General features: G+C 30.6%; 1 protein-coding gene across 1 annotated transcript in view; it reads left to right on the top strand.

The window, feature by feature from the left end:
• Positions 1–20,695, top strand: part of LOC114326979 (breast cancer type 1 susceptibility protein homolog) — a 91,481-nt gene that overhangs the window by 57,242 nt on the left and 13,544 nt on the right. Inside the window, exons 11-12 of the mRNA XM_050654851.1 lie at positions 4,494–4,933; positions 17,426–17,566. Coding sequence (XP_050510808.1) covers positions 4,494–4,933; positions 17,426–17,566 — 581 coding nt within the window. The remainder of the gene's footprint in view (positions 1–4,493; positions 4,934–17,425; positions 17,567–20,695) is intronic.

Below are 20,695 nucleotides of genomic sequence, written 5' to 3'. Positions count from 1 at the left end.
GCGCTTAGATTAATTTATAATTACATATGATATATTAAAAAAACTTAAATTCAGTATTTAAAACGTAAGTATATTTAAGGTAAAAATATACACCACAGCTTTGACCAACTAATATTTTTTCCTATTAATGTTTTTAAATTCAATGTTTTAAATTAATCACCTTGACATTTACAACGTTCCACCGAACGTTCACTGATTTGTCACTACTGGCGCACGCGAAATTTTAAATATCCCCTCTACCTACGAGCTCAGAGCGCGCAGCGTATACCAGTTTTTTGAAATTGGAGTTTGATATAGTTTTTGAAGGAAAGGAAAGAAGGTTTACTATGGAAACTAAAACCATTTTGTAAAAGTACAAATTTTCTATGAATAGTTCAAACGATCAAAAACACTTGTAACGTCACATAACTGCATTTTCTACTGACGTTTATAACGTCTAATTTAAAATTATATACAATTTTGTTTACTTTGTTGGTTCAGAATGTAAACATATAGCCCGATGACGTCACGACGCGTTTTGGGCTGGCTGGTATAATTTGAATTTTTAATCGTTCTTAGGGACCAAACGAAAAACAAACAAAACTTTTTTATCTTTGATACATGTTTTAAATTATATTCTGTTGTGATTTATAACATTTTTTTCGAATTTAAAGTTTTATGCAAGTTCTCTATTGCATAACAGCGATTTTTCGCAAAACAAAACATTTTTTTGTATTTGTTGGGTGGTTCTCAGCAAAAAATGGTCTTACAAGTTTTTTCGTAGGATGCATAGTTTTCGAGATAAACACTATTTTATAAACATAAAATAGCGTTTCCCGTGCCCAATGCATGCGTTTTAGTGTACGTAATCTGCGTAGAAATTGTCTGTATGCGCGCCTACTCGTTCGATTTCAAATGAGAAATGCATTGAAAACATCATTCAATCACTATCTGTTTACAGCTTTGTTTAACAATAAAAAAATTAAACAATTTAACAATTAAAAAAATGTTTTGTTTTGCGAAAAATCGCTGTTATGTAATTCCTCAAGTTATTTATTTCTAACAATCTTATCGACATCCGGATCAACTTTTACCCAAAAAATTCGTGTTCTACTGATCAAAATACATAAAAAAAACTTGGGTAAGTCCATCTAAATAAAGGAGGTCATTGTAACACCACTGGCGACAGGACTATATAGTTGATCAGTACTATTTTTTATCGATTCAAGGAAAATTACAATAATTAACAAATTTATAACAATCAGTGGAGGAAAATCCATCCTAAAGAAAAGATAAAAAGAGATGTCGCTACAGCGTTCTGAAAGTGCATTATAATATTAAAGGAAAAGTCAAACCTCTGAATCTCTGAATCGGAAGGAAACATAAACTGTCTTTTATGTTTACTCAGATTTTGAGTACTGGGAACTATCTTTCTGCATGGGACTGCATATTGTAGAGTCCTTTTTGCCTTTCTTTATTCGTCGTCTCTTGTCTTATAAATTGTAAAAAATCAGAGATTAAGGATCTTACCAGAAAGTAGTTTCACGAAAAGTTTTCAGATTTAAATTATTTATTATTTTTAATAAATTTTGCAACTGGACTTTCATCTTTTCTCAAAAATAGAATAAGTTATAGCTATTTGTATAACAAGGGAGGAAAGTGCTCCTTTCCTCCCGAGATTGAAGTTTACTGCCCGACGCGTAAGCCCGACGCCCGACTAGCGGAGGGCAGTAATCATGCACTTTACTCCCATGTTATACATATGGTTTTTCCACCTTCTTCAAATAACAAGTCATTTTTTCATTTTTATTTAATTTATTTATGTAACTAACCAACAAAATTTATTAAAACTAAAACTAACAAGTAGGTACAATATAACTGTCAACTGTCAAATATAAGTCAAAATATTAATGTAAACATTGTTAAATCAAAATATAAATTTACTGTTTTTTACCATTCTGCAAAATACAGGGTGTTTTATAAATAAACGTTAAGATGTATAGATACTTACGTAATAGAAAATAGATATTGTACAGAACAGAATATTGTTATGAATGAAATACCATGACGTCACTTTTACTTTTCCTCCCTAAGGGGAAAAAATATTTTCCTCCCTAGGGAGGAAAAGTACAACTTTGCTCCCTACAATCAGGTCCGGAAAAGTATACTTTCGGTAGAGGTAGGTGGAAAAAATGTTTACATACTTAGGAGTAATCCTAGAAGAAACAGGATCTCTAGAAGCAGAAATCAATAACAGAGTAAAGAAAACGCTACAACTGTATCATACAATGAACAAAAAATAATGTATATGTAGAAAAGAAATATCACAGAATACAAAAATGGAAGTTTTCAAAGCAGTTTGTAGACCTGTTTTTTGGCAGCGAATCATGGTACAGAGGTTATAGAGATGAGGTTTTTAAGAAGAGTTAGAGATGTTTCAAAACTTTTTTGAAATCAAGTTGGTTTCTTACTCGCATCAAAAACTTTTTTTACCACCTCCCCTTCTATTAGTCCAGGAACCAAAGCTTTTCACCTCGCAATTTTTACAGAATGGATCAATTTGCTTGAAAATTTGAGAATAGGTAGTGAATAGTCCATGGATCAAAATCTATATGATGCCGACAGGCGCTTTTACCATGGGGGTGGTTGCCACCCCATCTTGGGGTGGAAATTTTTATTATATTTTGAGCGCAAAAGTTGATAAAAACATTCATTCTAAGCAAAAAATGTTCTATACATTTTTTTGGTAAAATTAATAGTTTTTGATTTATTCGCTATCGAAAGTGTTAGTTTTATATCTAAAAAATCAATGTTTTTCGATGATATACTCATTTACGATTCATTCAATTTTTGCCGCAGAACAAATTTTGTCGAACCAAGTTCTTGGGAATTAAATTACCTACAATTTCATATTTACAGTTTTTCGTATCTCTGATGCTAATCTTTCTATTCTGAAAAAATGGCATTTTTTACCAAATTGCAAACATTCGTTATTCGCTTTAAACTTCAGTTTTTTAAAAACTAATCATTATAAGCCAGTCAAACTTCTAGAATCTATTAATAATACATAAATAAAGAAGAATAAATAAGGCCAATGACTAAAAACACCGCTAACTTACATTATTATGTTTCCAATTGGATTTCTCCTTTTTTTTTTCAAAAAAATATAATAATTTTTTAACCGTAACTTTTTTATTTTTTATCTTAGAAAGTTTGCTAGCCGATCAAACTTCTAGAACCTATTAACAATACATAAATCAAGAAATCCAAATCAGGTCAATGGCAAATTTTAATTAGGGTGGTGATTAGGGGGTTGTTGACGATCACTTTTTTGCTGAAAAAAAATAGGGACTGACATTCTTTTCATTATAAGTTACTTAATTTTTTTAGCTAGAGATTTTTTTTATATCTGAAGATACATATTTTTAAATACTTTAAATTAGTTTCAACAAGTTATCTTCGAATAATGCAGAGTTTTCCCGTCCTTTGACTTTGAAACTACAATATTTAGCATTTGACGAAGAAGAGCCAACATATAATAAAGTAAAGCTCGATTACCTACTATTGATCTTAAAGAAAATAAAGAAAAAACGGTTTTGTTTATTTTTTCAAAAGGTACATTTTTGTTTAGTAAAGTTGTTGTGATAAAACGAAAACTTTTTGAGTTATTAGCATAAAACTGATTAACCTTCGGATAACCAAGCGGGGGAAATTGTGACCCCAGCGTATGTTTTTCTTTAATAAATTCAAAAGTATTTTCAATTTTTAACTCATTATTTTTTTATTTGACTTTAATATCATTCTAGATATCCTTTTATTTTGAAATAAAAAAAAATCCCTATATTTTACGAATAAAAAATATATTCTGAAGTTGATGTTTAGTAAAATGCCGTCTATTATGTGTAATTCCAAGTAGTTTTACGCTAATGACGCCGACTTTGCAAAGTAACAAGACACTTACTCAACATACGCATGTTGTGACTGGCTGAATGACATAAAGTCCATGCCATAAAAAAAAACCTTCATTTTTTTGTTAATTGTCATTTTTGACCTGGGGTCATTTTTCCCCCCTTGGTCATCCGTGTAACAAAAAAAGGTTGGTCATCGGAAGGTTAAAAACATTGATTATTTCGATATAAAAACTAACACGGCGAATAAATCGAAAACTATTAACTTTATCAAAAAAATGTATATAACGTTTTTTGCTTATAATGAATGTTGTTACCAACTCTTGCGGTCAAAATATAATAAAAATTTCCACCCCCATGGTAAAAGCGCCTTTTGACATGATATAGATTTTGATCCTTGGACTATCCACTACTTATTCTCAAATTTTCAAGCAAATCGATCCATTCTGTAAAATTTGCAAGGTTTTGTCCTATTTTAAGCTTCATTACTTGGACTATATTGCTGTATCCGGATCTTTATAAACGACATACCGATACATGTTGACTTCTTTGATTCCCGACAATGTATTTTCTGAATCACTATTAATACTATTTATTCATTTTTAGGTATTTCACCAATTGTTCAGGAAAAGAGTTTGTTTGAAAAAGCATATTCCAGCAACACTCTCACTTCTAGTGCAATACGGGATACGCCCAAAAAGAAGAACCTCCTCACCAGTCTTCCCAATCAGAAGAGCATTTTGAACTACGTCAGACCATCTCAAGACTCAACTACGAACGTCGCTCCAAAGCAAAAACCGTGTCTAGCATGTACTAGATTAAGCAAAGTCCAAACCCAGAGTATTTCTTTATTGACCAATAAGAAGTTAGCTACGTATAGTGCTAAATTTAACGATTCGGTGACACATATGATCGTTACTTTGGACGAAAGCAAAAGGATAAAGGATTATACAATGAAGTTTGTGTCGGCAGTGGCGTCCGGTATTTGGGTTCTTGGATATGAATGGGTGCAAGAATGTCTCAAAACCAACAGTATTGTTCCAGAGGTAATGTAATTAAAAAATTTTTATTTAGTTTTGTGTAGTTTTACATGAGAAAAATACATCCTCTTCTTCTTTTGTATAGACATGACTCTGTCTGTTCCTTCAATGTGCCTCTAGTAAGTTGTCGTTCCATCGTTTTCGTGGTCTTCCCACTGATCGTCTTCCTATTGGGGAACCGTCTCTCGCCGTCTTTACTGCTTTATTTGTTGGCATTCGGCTTATGTGGTCATTCCATTCTATTCTTCTGTTTCTTGCCCAGTTATTAATTAATTATTTATATGGGAAATAAGCCACAATTAAAATGAAAAAAATTTTATTAACGTTTCGACGCCCAAATCGATTTGGGCGTCGAAACGTTAATAAAATTATTTTTTTCATTTTAATTGTGGCTTATTTCCCATATAAATAATTAATCATAAAAATGCCACAAGGAAATAGCTTCAGAACAACACCAGTTATTAATGTTGTCCACCTTGCATCTCCGTCGTATGTCTGTACTTATAGCTCTGTTCCATAGAGTCTTACCATCGATTGTTTGGTGGGTTTTGATCTCCGCTGTTTTAGCAATATTTTTGTCCTCTCTGTGTTGGGTCGTGTTTCTACCGCGTATGTCATTATTGGCCTGATGAGTGTTTTGTAAATTCTGCCTTTCATTTCTTTTCCGATATTTTTATTTCTCCATATTGTGTCATTCGTGCAACCTGCGGCTCTGTTTGCTCGATGCACTTGATCTTCCACTTCTGTTTCGAGCCTTCCGTAGCTACATAGATAGTGTGATGCCTAGATATTTAAACTCCATCACTTGTTCTATTATCTGACCCTCTAGCTCCAATTTACATCTTACTGGATTTGCTGTTATAACCATGCATTTTGTCTTTTTTGTGGAAATTAACATGTTAAATTTTCTGGCGGTTAAAATTGGTGCAGCATACGTTGTAAATAATCTTCACTTTGAGAGATTAGTATTGCATAGTCTGCTAGCAGATAATTTTAAGTTGTTTTTCTCTCATTTGGTATCCATTTTTAGTTCTTACTTTTTGAAGTTATACTTCTTTGGGCGCGATTCATTGAGGGTGAAATTTTATTAATCTGCGCGCATGCGCACACCGACAGTATGGTATTAGTCGTTATACGGGCTCTGATTGGGTGTTGAAATGATCTGTCAATAATTGTTCAATATGGAGGTTATCGGTAAACAAAAATATTGTATATATTAGTTTTTATTGTTGTGAGGACAGAAATAAAATCAAATTTATAATTATAGTGACTTTTTAAATAGTTTTGAAAAGCCGCAGGTACGTAATTCTAAATGTTTCAGTTGTATTCCAATAAAAAATTATCTTCATACCTATCTATTCGGAAAATGTAAAAAAATAAAGTTACCTATTAGTAGGCAATGCTTTAATTTACATAATCTGATTACGAACAAACTTTCTACAAATCTTCATCTAATATATCGTTTTCTTACTCCATATTTTGTTGTATTTTAATTCGACAAAAATCAAACTAATAATTTGATTAAATTCATATAAATAAACAAAATGTCAAAAAGTTTATGATGTAAACGTTTAGTTTGTGTATATTCCCACATGACGTATACGCGAAGGTGGTGCAGTAGGAAATCGCTTCGACTTTCGTACGGCGCGATAGACGTGAAGTGGGTTCAAGCCCCAAGCAAGTTGTTATTTTTTTTATAGATTTTATGATTGTAAGTATATTATTATATAATTTTTTTCAGAAAATACGTATTTAATTAAAATTTTTGGCAACAATTATTGTTCAGAAATCATTTATGGCATTTTTCAATGTCTTTGTGTGAGTTTTATTCTTTTATTTTTTTAATTTTCAACGAAAACTTTTCGTTTATAAATTTGCAAAAGTCTGTGTGTTATTGCGTTGCCGCTCCTGCAATACTTAGAGCAGATCTATCGATGGATTCTTATGTAGTTTTGTCTTCTGAATCCAAATCTGAAAACGGCATTTCGATATCTCTAACCGTCTTCGACAAAATCGACCTCAAAATCTAAAATGTGACGTCACAATCCGGTTATTTCCTACCAGGCACTAAACGTCAGCTGAAATCTTTGATTAGGAAGTAGGCTACTTTTTTAATCTGAATTTGTTAAGCAAAGCAAATGTTATTATTTATATTTGAGTTTGACACTTCGTGGATGTCAATCTAAATTTTAAATTATTTAGCTATTAATAAAATATAAATGACATTTTATAGTGAATTTAATTATTATATAAAATAATATGTGTAATAAATGTATAAAAATACAATTTGAGTATATTTTGAAAGCAATAATACATATTATACTATATTAATAATGAATCAGTAGAAACGATTATATTTAAATTTGGTAAATTATAACTCCACTCGACCAGCGCATGACCACACAACTCAAAACACAAGTACGCAAATACGGTTGCGTGGCGCAAAGCCGTGGAATTTACCAGACTCCTCGGTCTGTAGATCCAAGTAAAGTTCATCAGTAAAAAGTATCTTTATCAGTCGGAAAAATGAAAGAATACCCATAAACGAACATATAAAACACGCTGTATTTTTCTTTCACCGTGTCACAAAGAAAATTGTCCAGTACAAGTACATGTAACAATAATTATTACATGTACTTGCGCTGGCCAATTTTTTGTGTGACACGGTGACAGGAAAATACAGCGTGTTTTATATGTTCGTTCATGGGTATTCTTTCATTTTTCCTACTGTATGTATTATTTATTTTACAATATTAGAAAATTGTTATTTAAAATGTGGTTTGGAATAAAAAAGTATGTTCTGATATATGAAATTACATCCTTCTAATAGAAAAAAATATTTGACGAATTTTCTCAAATTATGGATACCAACATAATTTTCATTTATAACTCTTGTATTTTTAATTTGACGAAGAAAAGTTATTCTTCATAAAAATCTCTTCTTGGTCTAAGATTTATGATGCAACCATCATGAATCAAATTTTATTAATTTTATACGAGGTATGTAAAAAAATATGAATATCGAGTAAAGTATCTTTATAGTTCACAACATTTAAATTAGAATGATATACTTGCACATTAAAACATAATTTTTAATTCTAAACAGCTTTTCGTAATAGCAATTTTCTATATTATGAATTTAAATACGTATATAAACAAAGTTTTCGTTATGATAATGCTCGCATTTTCAGCTTGCTGGTATTGTTTTAATACAAAATTTTGGAAAGTAGTAGAGAAACTGTTTAAAGTATATTGATTTCGTTGAAATCATATAATAAAAGTATAACTTCTTACGTGCGTACAAAGTACACACATTCTTTTTTATTATTTCGTCCATGTTCAGGTTGAACAATAAAGGACTCAAGGAATCCCCTTGTCTTATCCCATTGCCGGCTTTAATTGGGTCAGCTAGTTCATCTTCTACTTTTACTTTTATTGTGTTGCTCTGGTAGATGTTTTCTATCGTTTTAATTATTATTCCTAGAGGTACCTCTCTTGAGTATAACAAATGGATAACGTCCTTTAATTTGACCCTGTCAAAGGCTTTCTTAAGGTCCACGAAACATAAATATGCCGGCTTGTTGTATTCTAACGATTTCTGTTAAACTTGTCTCATTATAAATACAGCGTCAGTGCATGATCTTCCCCACCTGAAACCTTGTTTTTCTTCTGCTAATGTAATAATTGCATTCAGTTTGTTTGTTGTCACTTTGGTTGTTAATTTTAATGTTAGAACAATACAATACATGAATGCATGAATAGGTACTGTTAAAAATTAGTTAAGGTTTCAACTCAGAAAGATCGTTATCAAACCAAATCAATCCTTAAATTGCTGCTAGACTTGCTGTTTCAGTTATAAATTCTACTTTTCAAGTATCCCCAATAAAAATAATCTTCAGGATTCAAATCGGGTGAACGAGAAGGATATTCAATATTACCTAATGTACCAATCCCTCGTCCTGGAAATGATCATCTTGGTGTCATCATCATAAACCCGTACGCGTCCACTGCTGGACATATATCTCCCTCAACTCTTTCCATCTGGCTCTGTTTTGTGCGGCTTGCATCCAGTTACCGATAACATGCTTCAGATCGTCAGCATATCTGGTTAGTGGGCATCCTCTGCTCCATAGTGCTTCTTCTCGTGGCCTCCACTCGACTGTAAATACACCAAAATGACTTGGAGCTCCGTCTTGCTGAAACCTTAGCTCATTAAAATGGGCTCCAAGTTTGTTTTTCAGGGCAGGTACAAATTTTATTTTTAACTACCATTTCATAATTAACGCTTGTTAAATTTATTTAACAATACTCGATCATACATTTAGTTTTTGTAGTCTTTGAGTATGGTTTTAAAGTATCCAGTGTGGATTTATCTCACTCCAATACTTTAAATTTTGGCGATTTACATTCCTAGACAGTGTAAATATATCCTGTTATACTGTATTCGCTCAGCCGAGATTCATATTGACACATTCGGAATAGGAAATGCAACACAAAAATTCCTACCTCACACTATTATAAAAATAATGTTTTTCTACGACCGTTTAATAACATGCTCATTATTCGCTATTTCTTCATAGATAATAGCACCCATTACTGTACCCGTGAGTAATAATTCATTACTCACGGGCTGAAGTTACTCACGGGTCATTACTCACGGGCTGAAGCGATTCAAGTGACGCATGCCACTTTTAATAATAATCGTATATAAACTGCAAATAAAATTACTTAAACTTCTTTATTTAATACAATAATTATTGATTTACACCAATAATTAACTTCGAAAAATTTTTAAAGAAATTTTAACTGTAACAATATCAGTATATTTTTTACGTTTATATCTTGTTTACTAAAAATTTTGACGTCTATCATTTAATTTAGTGACAGTGACATTAGCGCATTTTGTTTATGTTTATAACTATGTGGAATTTATAACTAATATTGTGTTTATTTTTAAGTTATATTGTGTTAAATATGTTATAACATATTATGTATAGTTATATTATTATATTATATATAGTTAAATGTAAATATACATTATAACTATATTATATATGTATATGAAATACGTCCACCGACAACAGCCATTATTTATTAGATTCACTGACAGTAGGTACAAATTTAAGCTTATAATTTCTCGGAAACGAATAGAACTTATATTGACTATTTCTAGTTGTATTTTTACAATAAATAAGAATTTAATAATAGTAGGCAACCAATTATTCAGCCACGTACTAGGGGTAAATGGCATTTAGGTATTTTTGTAAATTATTATAATTTAAATCTCAAGTAGTTGATAATAAAATTTTTTTCTAATTAAAATAAAAAAGGGTCGTAGAAAAAGTATAGTATTCTACTCGCATGTAATGGCTATTACTCACTCTGATGAAATACGACACTCGCCTACGGCTCGTGTCGCAAACTTCATCATCGTGAGTAATAGCCATCATTACATGCTCGTTGAATAATATACTATTATTCAGAGAAAAGATACAATACATACAATGGTAATACATTAAAATCATTATAATTCCCTATAAATAAACACAAAAATACCACTTGAAGCAGAATGCTTGTGCAGTGGTTAATTTGGTTCGTTGTAATGTAACAAAAATATCCTGATTAGGCACACACTATCTTTTCACGGGCAATACAATAATATAATTTCTATTACTTTTAATAATAAAAGAACAAAAAAAAAAGCAAAGAGCATTACATTGTTTTTTGAATAATTAAATAATTAAACAAAATAATTCTATTTCAAAATCTAGAAAAAAAAAATTAAAAATACAGCATCCCTACGATGTATTTATCAAAAAATAACAGCAACAAATGAGAAAAAAACACAATTTGGTACAACAACTATGAGTCCAATATTCAAACACTTGTTTTATTTTTTAACTTCAATTAAATCATGTATAACTGAAAGAGGCGTATCTCTAATATATTTCTTTAATTTATTTTTAAATTGTTTTATATTCTTGACATTCTGAACATTTATGGGTAAAACGTTAAAGGACCTAGGTCCTAGGTAAGTGAAACAACGCTGTCCAATTGTTTTTTCACTTTTCGGGGTTATCGCTTTATTCCTGTTTCTGGTGGAGTATTCATGCAAGGGAAACTGTAGCGTTTGTCTATTTTTATATTGATACACAGTAACCGCTTTAAAATAAAGCTGCCTAATATCAAAAATATTAGTTTCCTTGTATAATAATTCAGTGGAGTAAAGCTTGGGCTTGCGATAAATTGATTTTAAAATTTTTCTTTGGGCAACATTTAGTTGTTATACCCAAGAATCCCATAGCATAATCTAGATTCTACTAAGGCAAAGTACATAGTTTTTAAAAGGCGCTGTGCTAAAATATTGCTTAAGTATTTAAGAGTAAACTTCGAACGTTTTTTGTTACATTCGCAATATGTAGGTTCCATTTTAAATGACTATCAATTGTAATTCCCAAATACTTTACAGAATGAGCAGACAGAATATGTTGATCCTTATGTCCTTCATTGGATATTATTAGTGTTTCGTAGTTAGGCAGACTTGTTTTATAAGATCCAAAAGGCAAAAAGAAAGTTTTTGTGAAGTTAACAGTTAGTTGTTTGTGTGCAAACCAATCAAAACAATTTTTTAAATCTTCTTCAGCCAGTAATTTTAAATTCTCCCAATTATCTGCAGTATACATTACAGCAGTGTCATCTGCATAACTAATAATTTTACCTTTTAATTTCATTGACAATAAATTATTAACATAAATTATAAACAACAATGGACCAAGAATCGTTCCTTGCGGAACACCGTACTTCACCACGTTTCCCTCACTCACACTTTCATTTATTTTTACCCTTTGTACCCTATTGTCTAGATAACTTTCAAAAAATCTTAATACGTTGCCTCTGAAACCTACATCAGCCAAAGTTTCCAAGAGTTGCTTATGGCTTACTGTGTCGAAAGCTTTAGCCAAGTCTAAAAATACACATAATGTGGGCTTACCTCTAGCAACTGAATCAACCCATTAGTGAAGCAATTGCATCATCTCTACCTCTGCCTTCAACAAAGCCAAATTGATTATTAGATGTGATTTTATGTAGGTCTAAAAATTTTAGCATCCGAGTTTTAATCGCTTTTTCCATAATTTTTGCAAGGCTAGAGATTAGTGAAATTGGGCGGTAATTTTGGCTTAAATCCTTATTTCCTGATTTATATACAGGTTTGATAATTGCGTCTTTAAATTCTGTTGGACATTTTCCATTTTCTATAATTTTATTTAATAAATATGTTAAAGGGGATACAATTTCTCCTGAAATTTCTTTTAATATTTCTGCCTTTAATAAATCAGGTCCGGGAACTTTATTCAACTTAAGGGATTGAATAATCGCTATAACCTCACCTTCAGTTATTGGATCAAAAAAAGCACTTTGAGCGACTGAGATTCTATTCGGATTATTGGATGGCGGTTTTTTTATATTGTTAGCCAGTTTTTCACCAATAGTTGAAAAATAATTATTGAAGGTATTAGCGATATCCAAATCAGAGTTCATAATCCAGTCACCCTCTACTAACTGTTTAACGCCAACAGAATTTACCTCAGTTTGGGTCAGTCCACGAATAACCTTCCACGTATTTCTACTATCGGGTTTGTTAGTAATTACGTTTTTAAAATATTCATCCTTAGTATTTTTTATTAAATTTGTCAAAAAAATTTTGTAATTTTTGTATTCTTGTTTAAGAGGATCGGTACGTTTTTTCGGCTGCAATGGTATTCAAATGGGGATTCATTTTTTTCGAATCCTGAGAAAACTAATAAGTATTTTGAAAAAATTTAAACGCAGAATGAAAGATAACGTTATTAGCGAGGGCCGAAAGTCCCTGAGAACTTCTAGAATGTTTATTTTAATAAGTTACAGGGGTGAAAAACTAAGAGCAAATTTAGTGTTATTTTTAATTTCAAATATCTCATTCAAAATAAAAATTTTATTTATTCTAAGGGACTTTCGGCCCTCGGTAATAATTTAGTCTTTCATTCTGCGTTTAGATTTTTCAAAAATATTTATTGGTTTTTTCAGGATTCGAAAAAAATGAACACAATGTCCGTGGTAATATTGTCCAAATCTATCTTTGTCATACAACGCACTTAGTCGAATAGAATATTGTCAGTCAGACACTGACAATCAGTGACAATTTTTAGTATATTGTGCAACAAGTGCAGAAAGGTACTAATTTCTCACGAGTTTGAAAAGTTGCGGTACGAGCGCAAGCGAGTGCCGCAATTCAAACGAGTGAGAAATTACCTTTCTGCACGTGTTTCACACTATACTTTTTCTACAAGCACAGTTTTTCCTAAAAATAAAAATCACAATTTCCAAACGACGATTAATTATAATAGGTACCTATGTGATAAATTTTAAACTGTATTTAATTAATACCTACTAATCAATTTAAATTCCTTATACCTAAATAAATTGCACAGAAATGAGTTAAAAAATTAATGCACTGCCTTAATTTGTTTAAATTTAAACAATTATTACACATTATTGACATTATATTTATGCAGTCACGGATTTACACAAAACCTACTTCATTCAACGTCTCTTGCACAGGTTGCTAAATCCTTATTAGTTATTTGATAATTATAAAATGTTTAATAAGAATAAAATTGTAAAATAAAACAGTTGTAACATCCATAATTTAGTTTCTATGCTGTAGTTAAATATAATAATTGTCTTATAGGTTATATATTTGTCTAAAGTTTAACCACGGATGTAAACAGAATATAACGTTACTCAGAATGCGGTAGTCCACGGATGTAAACAGAATATAACGTTACTCAGAATGAGGTAGTCAACTGTGCAGAAAAGAACTTTGCGGCACAGAAACGTCATTTTGCGGCACAGAAACGTCACTTTTCTGCACACTAATGTCAAATATCTTATACTGTGAGAAAATATCAAGTTTGCTAACATAAAACCGTGCAGAAAAGTGCACTTTGAATAGTGGTTGTAGAAAAAAATAATTGTTTGACATGAATCGGGAATATTTTTAGTTGTTGATTAAATAATATTGATATATAGGGTGAGGCAGATAACTGGCCTATTAGAAATATCTCGAGAACTAAAGGCAACAGAATCATGAAAATTGGAATAAAGGGGTTTTGAAGGATGATCTAATTAATGAAAATATTTTCATCTCTTTGCAACTTCCGGTTAAACCGGAAGTTGCTTTTAACTTGGTTTTTTTAAATGAGACACCCTGTATATTTTTACATTTTTGGATTCTCCTCAATATCTTCTTTCTTAAAAGGTGAAGTTTTGTAATATTATACAGGGTGTTTTAAAATATATTTACGTTTTTTTTATTAATTTCGTAGCAATATTCACACCCTGTAGAATTGTAATAGTTTGACATTAAAAACTTTGCTTACGTTCAAGTGATTTTTAATATAGTGTATTATTGTTAAGAATCATTAGTATAGCTAATTTTGAAATTTTAGTGTACAGGGTTGGTCGAAACTCGGAATGAATATTTTCTGAGTTTTCTTAAATAGAACACCCTGTATTTTAGTATTGGAATGAAATGATATTTCATAGTACTTTTTTATTTTATAAGTATTCCCTATACCTAACTGCTTTAATTTGTGAGTTATTGGTGATTCAAGCTAAACATTAATTGCAACAAAAAATACGTAAAATTTTATTAGGTTGGCCGTGAAAATATTCAATAACAAATAATTTTTCAGAAATAAATACATATTAATCCAGACTGATCCTTAAAATTACCAATAATGGTTTAGCTATCAAAATACCTACGTAGTTAAGATTGTTGGTGCGACTAACAATTAAGCACAAATTACAGCAGTTAGGTATAGGGAATGCTTAAGAAATAAAAAAGTACCATAAAATATCATTTCATTACAACACTAAAATACAGGGTGTTCCATTTAAGAAAACTCAGAAAATACTCATTCCGAGTTTCGACCAACCCTGTATACTAAAATTAAATATTTAGCTATACTAACGATTCTTAACAATAGTAGACTATATTAAAAATCATTTGAACGTAAGTAGAGTTTTAGTTGTCAAACTACTACAATTCTACAGGGTGTGAATATTGCTACGAAATTAATAAAAAAACGTAATTATGTTTTAAAATACCCTGTATAACATTACAAATCCTCATATTTTAAGAAAGAAGACATCGAATAGAATCCAAAAATGTAAAAATATATAGGGTGTCCAATTTAAAAAAACGAAGTTATAAGCAACTTCCGGTATAACTGGAAGTTGCAAAGAGATAAAAATATTTTCATTTAATAGATCATCCTTCAAAACCCCTGTATTCCAATTTTCATGATTCTGTTGCCTTTAGTTCTCGAGATATTTCTAATAGGCCAGTTATCTGCCTCACCCTGTATAGTGTATTTGATAAATAATTGATTTAAGAGGTGAACTTTATAAAAAGTTATTTATTGTGTATTATTTATGGAAGATAAAAGCAGAGAATACATCAAGATATATTCTGTGATCCAAGTATTTTGTTGCTAAAGATGTTCAAAATTGTAAGCGTTCCATAGTAACAATATATTATTAAAAAATCACTTTAACACTTTTACTCTTTTCTCGATTGAGTATTAGTTTTTGTTGTAGGTACATATAAATTATTACAATCACTGAATACATAGCTAGTGAAAAAATTATCACATTTATTAACTGAATTAATAATTTGCAATTATACAAAAAATAACAGTTATCCAAGAACATTCAAAAGCCATCTCTTTAAGCTAGTTATGATATTGTCAAGTAGAATGACATTCTAGTAATATGTACATATCCATACCAGTGTGAATTTTACTACACGTAATTTGCCATGTAAAGACAGAAAAGGTAGGGATAGCCGTAAAATATTTGCGAATTATGTACCCATAGCCTTAATAATTTCATTATGTGGATTTTGGATCATTTTTTTATATAATTTATTTTTTGTGTCTATTGATTTTATTATGCCAGACGTTATCCATTTTTTCCGTTTAACTTCGTTCCGTTTTATTTTTTTTTACATAAGTAGATTCTTATGATAATGATAAATAAAAGTCAACTTAATCTTTCACTAAAAAAAAAAAAGAATTATTGGAAATAGTTCGAGTGTATACTAAACTCATAATATTTTTATTGTGTACAATAAATAATTTTCTCATTTGTTATCAATACATTATAATGGTGTAAATAAATAATTATTGATTGGCGTAAGGTTTATGTCTGTTTACTATTAATAATATTGGATAAGAGCAGGTATGTTTGGTTGTGTAGTAATTTCCAGCCACGTCAGCAACGTCACTAGACAGTTGTGTCTCAGATTAACGAATCGACTTTAACGAAGTTCTCGTCAGTTACAATTTTTTATGCATCATTATCTCATTAAACTGTAATCTACGGTCGCAGTCATCTTTTCATTTATTTCTTAATTTTGTAGGATATAAATGAATTCTTGTGTAATACATTCACGATTGAAGAATGGCCTACATCATCTATTTGTGCAACTCTGCGTGATGATGTATATGGATCTTCAACAAAATTCTGCATTAAATCAAAAATGTTATTGTAATTTATAACAGTTTTTGGCCTTCTTGTTCGAATGACATCTTTTTACTAGTCCAGTTTTCTCACAGCGCTTTACAATTTTTGTACCGTCCCCTTATGGATAGGAGAATGGTTTGCGAAAGTATCGTTGAACAAGTTGGCTACTTCACTTTAACATGTTTTTCTGTGGCCGTAGCCCCTCATCATTAAAACAGTAATTCGCCCTTTTTCGTTAAAACCAATCTTTATTGTAGAGCTTTATTAAACAAAATAACTGTCAGCGTTAGTTATTAATACAATTTATTTTACAAGACTTTTCATTTAATGTCAATCTATTGTTAGTTTTATAAATTAATGTCAAAATCACAGCATTCTATATTTACCAAATTACTGCAAAACTATTTGGCACTGAGTAGTTTTATTTAAAGACTTTCGTGACTAGATAAAATACCAAGGTTACATATGGTTGAAATCATATTGAAGTGAAGATTCTAATAATAATATAATATACACAGTGCTGTATTTAAAAAACCAAAATGATTATTGATATCAGGAAAATGGTAAATTTCGCAACGTTGCAAGCATCAATTTGAAATTTCCATATTGCAGAGTAGGCGTATCCCGGTTTTTATACAATTCGGACCATCCATTTACGAGATTATTAGACGTTTCCAGACTTTTTTTAAACTCTGTATATCAAAAGCACTGCACAATCATAGAAAATTTAGAAGGGAACTGATAGTCCATGATAAAAGTAAAGCCAAGTAAAGTGAGACAAAACCAAATGTCCTATAGAATAAAACTTATCTTCTCTTTTAGACCCGCCATACCTCTTTCTAGTCTCTTTCTTCTCCCTAAGCTTCTGGTGCATTTCATCACCATCATCACCAAGTTTCTTTGTTTTAACTAAATTTCATTATTTTTTAGGAAGCTTATGAAGCATTAGATGATTCTGGGGGTACAGGACCAAAAACAGCCAGATTGTCTAGATTGAAAACTCCTTTGTTTAAAGGATTCAAATTTTACTGCGTCAACCCTCTCTATTCTACGACAGTCGAAGAGATCGAGGTAAGTCGAAATAAATTTCTTCGGAAAAACAAAGTATTGTTTTCGCCCAATTTTGGTTTTTTGGTAAAAAAAAATGGCGAAAATCACCCCTTAATTAGCTTTTCAAATAAAATTCATCGTTACCGCTTTACAAGTTACTTTACTTATGTATTGTTTATATTATCTATAAGTTTCATTGGTTCAAAGTGCTCATTTTTGAAAAAAATTGGATTTAAAATAAAACGACGAAGCAAGTTTTCAATCCTAATAGTAAATTAATAATATTGAAAAATATTAAAAATCACTAAAAGATTTTTAAATTGAAAACTTATTGGTACATTTTCATGGTAACACCTCCAAGACTTCTATAATTTGCAAGTCATATGGATGCTGCAGTGAAGACGAAAGGGAAGGAATTCTACACTTTGCAATTCACATCCCCCGTCTGCAGCCGGCAAAGTTCCAACTGAAAAATGCACCTGGTTACTCTACGGAGTAATACGAAAAATAAAATAAAAATGTGTATCATTTTTTTTTTGCAACCGAATAAAAATGATACACATTTTTATTTTATTTTTCGTATTACTCCGTAGTGTAACCAGGTGCATTTTTCAGTTGGAACTTTGCCGGCTGCAGACGGGGGATGTGAATTGCAAAGTGTAGAATTCCTTCCCTTTCGTCTTCACTGCAGCATCCATATGACTTGCAAATTATAGAAGTCTTGGAGGTGTTACCATGAAAATGTACCAATAAGTTTTCAATTTAAAAATCTTTTAGTGATTTTTAATATTTTTCAATATTATTAATTTACTATTAGGATTGAAAACTTGCTTCGTCTTTCAATTGCCAGATGGCGCTTGCCACCTATTATCATCACTTTGGTTGCGATGTGTGGGAAAACCTCTCGATGCAATTTAGTTGGAGTATGGAGAACAGTGCCTACGTTTCTTCTGATGAAGCTCCAATAAGAGCAGAAAATCGCGGTTAAAGGAACTGGACTGCACTCCGTATTCTAATTAAAAAGGAAGATTGGTTTGCCTTCGCATTGCAACCGAATAAAAATGATACACATTTTTATTTTATTTTAAAATAAAACATTTTTTTTTATTTTGAAAAAAATCGTAATTGTTTATGGAATAAAAAGAATTAGGAATACCAAAAATCTCGAAAGAGTAATAAAATGTACGTTTTGCTTTTCTGAATATTTTTGATTTTTTGTTTTCTTGTTAGACAAAAATTGGTTATGCTGTGGCTGTTCAAAATGTGCCTAAACTCGTGATTAGTTGCTCGTTCAAGCCATTTTAACTACAGCTTTTTCAATACGAAGCACTTTGAACCGATGAAACTTACAGATCATATAAATAATACATAGACAAAGTAACTTGTGAAGTGGTAATGTTAAAATTTATATGTGATGCTAATTAAGGGGTGATTTTCGCGATTTTTTTACCAAAAAATAAAAAGGACCAACAATATTTTGAGCGTAATTCACTTACTTTTAATAATACAAGTTTTTTTAAAAAACAAAAATAAACATTTTTTTAAACACTTTAAAAAAGTTTTTTTTTTCTGTGGAATTTATGGCTTTGGTGAGAACCAATTAGCCAGACTATGTTAGATTGTATAATTAGTTTGTGTAAATTGTTTCATAGTATCAAACTTGAGCATGATGTATTCATTTGTTTTGTTAGTAATATGTAGCATTAGTAAAGTGTAAGGTGTTTAATTTTTTTTTCTTTTTTCCTTCCGCGCTAGAGCATCAACCCGGTTCAACGCCGCGGAGGTTTTAGCCCTCTTTGTGTGTGTGTGTTTTTATTTTATTTTTTGTTTTCTTTTTTTTTGTTTTTTTTTTGTTTTTTTTTTGTTTTTTTTTGTTTTTTTCTGTTTTTTTTTTTTTTTAAGTTAAAAATGAATTTTTCCCTAAAAGTGCTCCGTTTTTTTGTTATTTCACATTGAAATATTCGATTTGGAATTTGACGAAGAAGAACCTACTTTTCATTGGGCGCGTTCACCAGATGCAAACGTTGGCAATCAGTTTGCGCTTTATGGTTCTGAACGACTTGCTAACGTCAAACATGTTTGGAAAGCGGTCGCCAGTTTTGCAAACATAAGATATTTAAGTTGAACTTTGCAAACGTGTTGAAATATGGCGGGAATTTAAATTGTATATATTGTAAAATATATTGATAAGGGTTTTATATATAAAATAAAGGCTACTGAAGACATTCTGCTACGTTATTATCTATTAAATAAATTTTCTTTTTTCCTTTAATAAAAAAAATAAATTCAAAAACGTATTTATTGAGAAAATTTATTTTAGGTTACGTTCAAACCAAGCAAGCAAAATGTCAAATATTAGGGAGTTTTTGTGCACACAAATACGTAAACGTAACGCATCTTTTTGACATATACGCTTGCGCATTAATGGTTCAACTCCCGTATCTCGATGCGTATTACCTAAAGTAACGTTCTGGTACGTACGTGAGAACGCATCCCTATCGAGACGAAAGTCACCGAATGCACACGAGGATCTTGCCCGATTACCTACCAAATGAATGAACATTTCATCAGCGTACTACCCGTTTATAAACATTTAAGGTTATATTGGTTATTGGTTTAGTCTATTTGAATAAAATTATTCTGTGTTTGTAATTGAAAATTGGAACTTCATAATAGATTTTAAATTTTATTGTTTTCAAGTTGTCTATTAATAAAGCAAAACAAACAAATCTTGTATTAATTTAAGAAATACAGTGTTCACCACAATTAATAACTTGATAATCAAATGACCTAATTTCAATAAAATTTTCAAATAAATATGAACAAACTATTTACAGTTATATTACTTACAGTTATTATACTGGAATTCTGATGTAGGTACAATAATTTACAACTAAAAAGTAGGTATAAACAAAAATAAAAAAAATTTAACCTAAGGAAAAATAATATTTTTATATTTAAATAGAAGCAATTAAAACCATACAATTTCATCATTCATTTATCTTTTTTTAATTTGTAGGTATATTGTGTGAACATTGTTTTATTTTTTTAATGTCAATGGAATTTAAAAATGACTTTACGCTTTGCTTTACGTTACGTTAAGGCAGTCACAAAAACTACCTATTTTAACGTTCATCCTCTACGACACGT

The sequence above is a fragment of the Diabrotica virgifera genome, chromosome 6 (assembly GCF_917563875.1).
Source record: "Diabrotica virgifera virgifera chromosome 6, PGI_DIABVI_V3a".
Taxonomy (NCBI): Eukaryota; Metazoa; Arthropoda; class Insecta; order Coleoptera; family Chrysomelidae; genus Diabrotica; species Diabrotica virgifera.
This window is presented reverse-complemented; position numbering and strand designations above follow the sequence as displayed.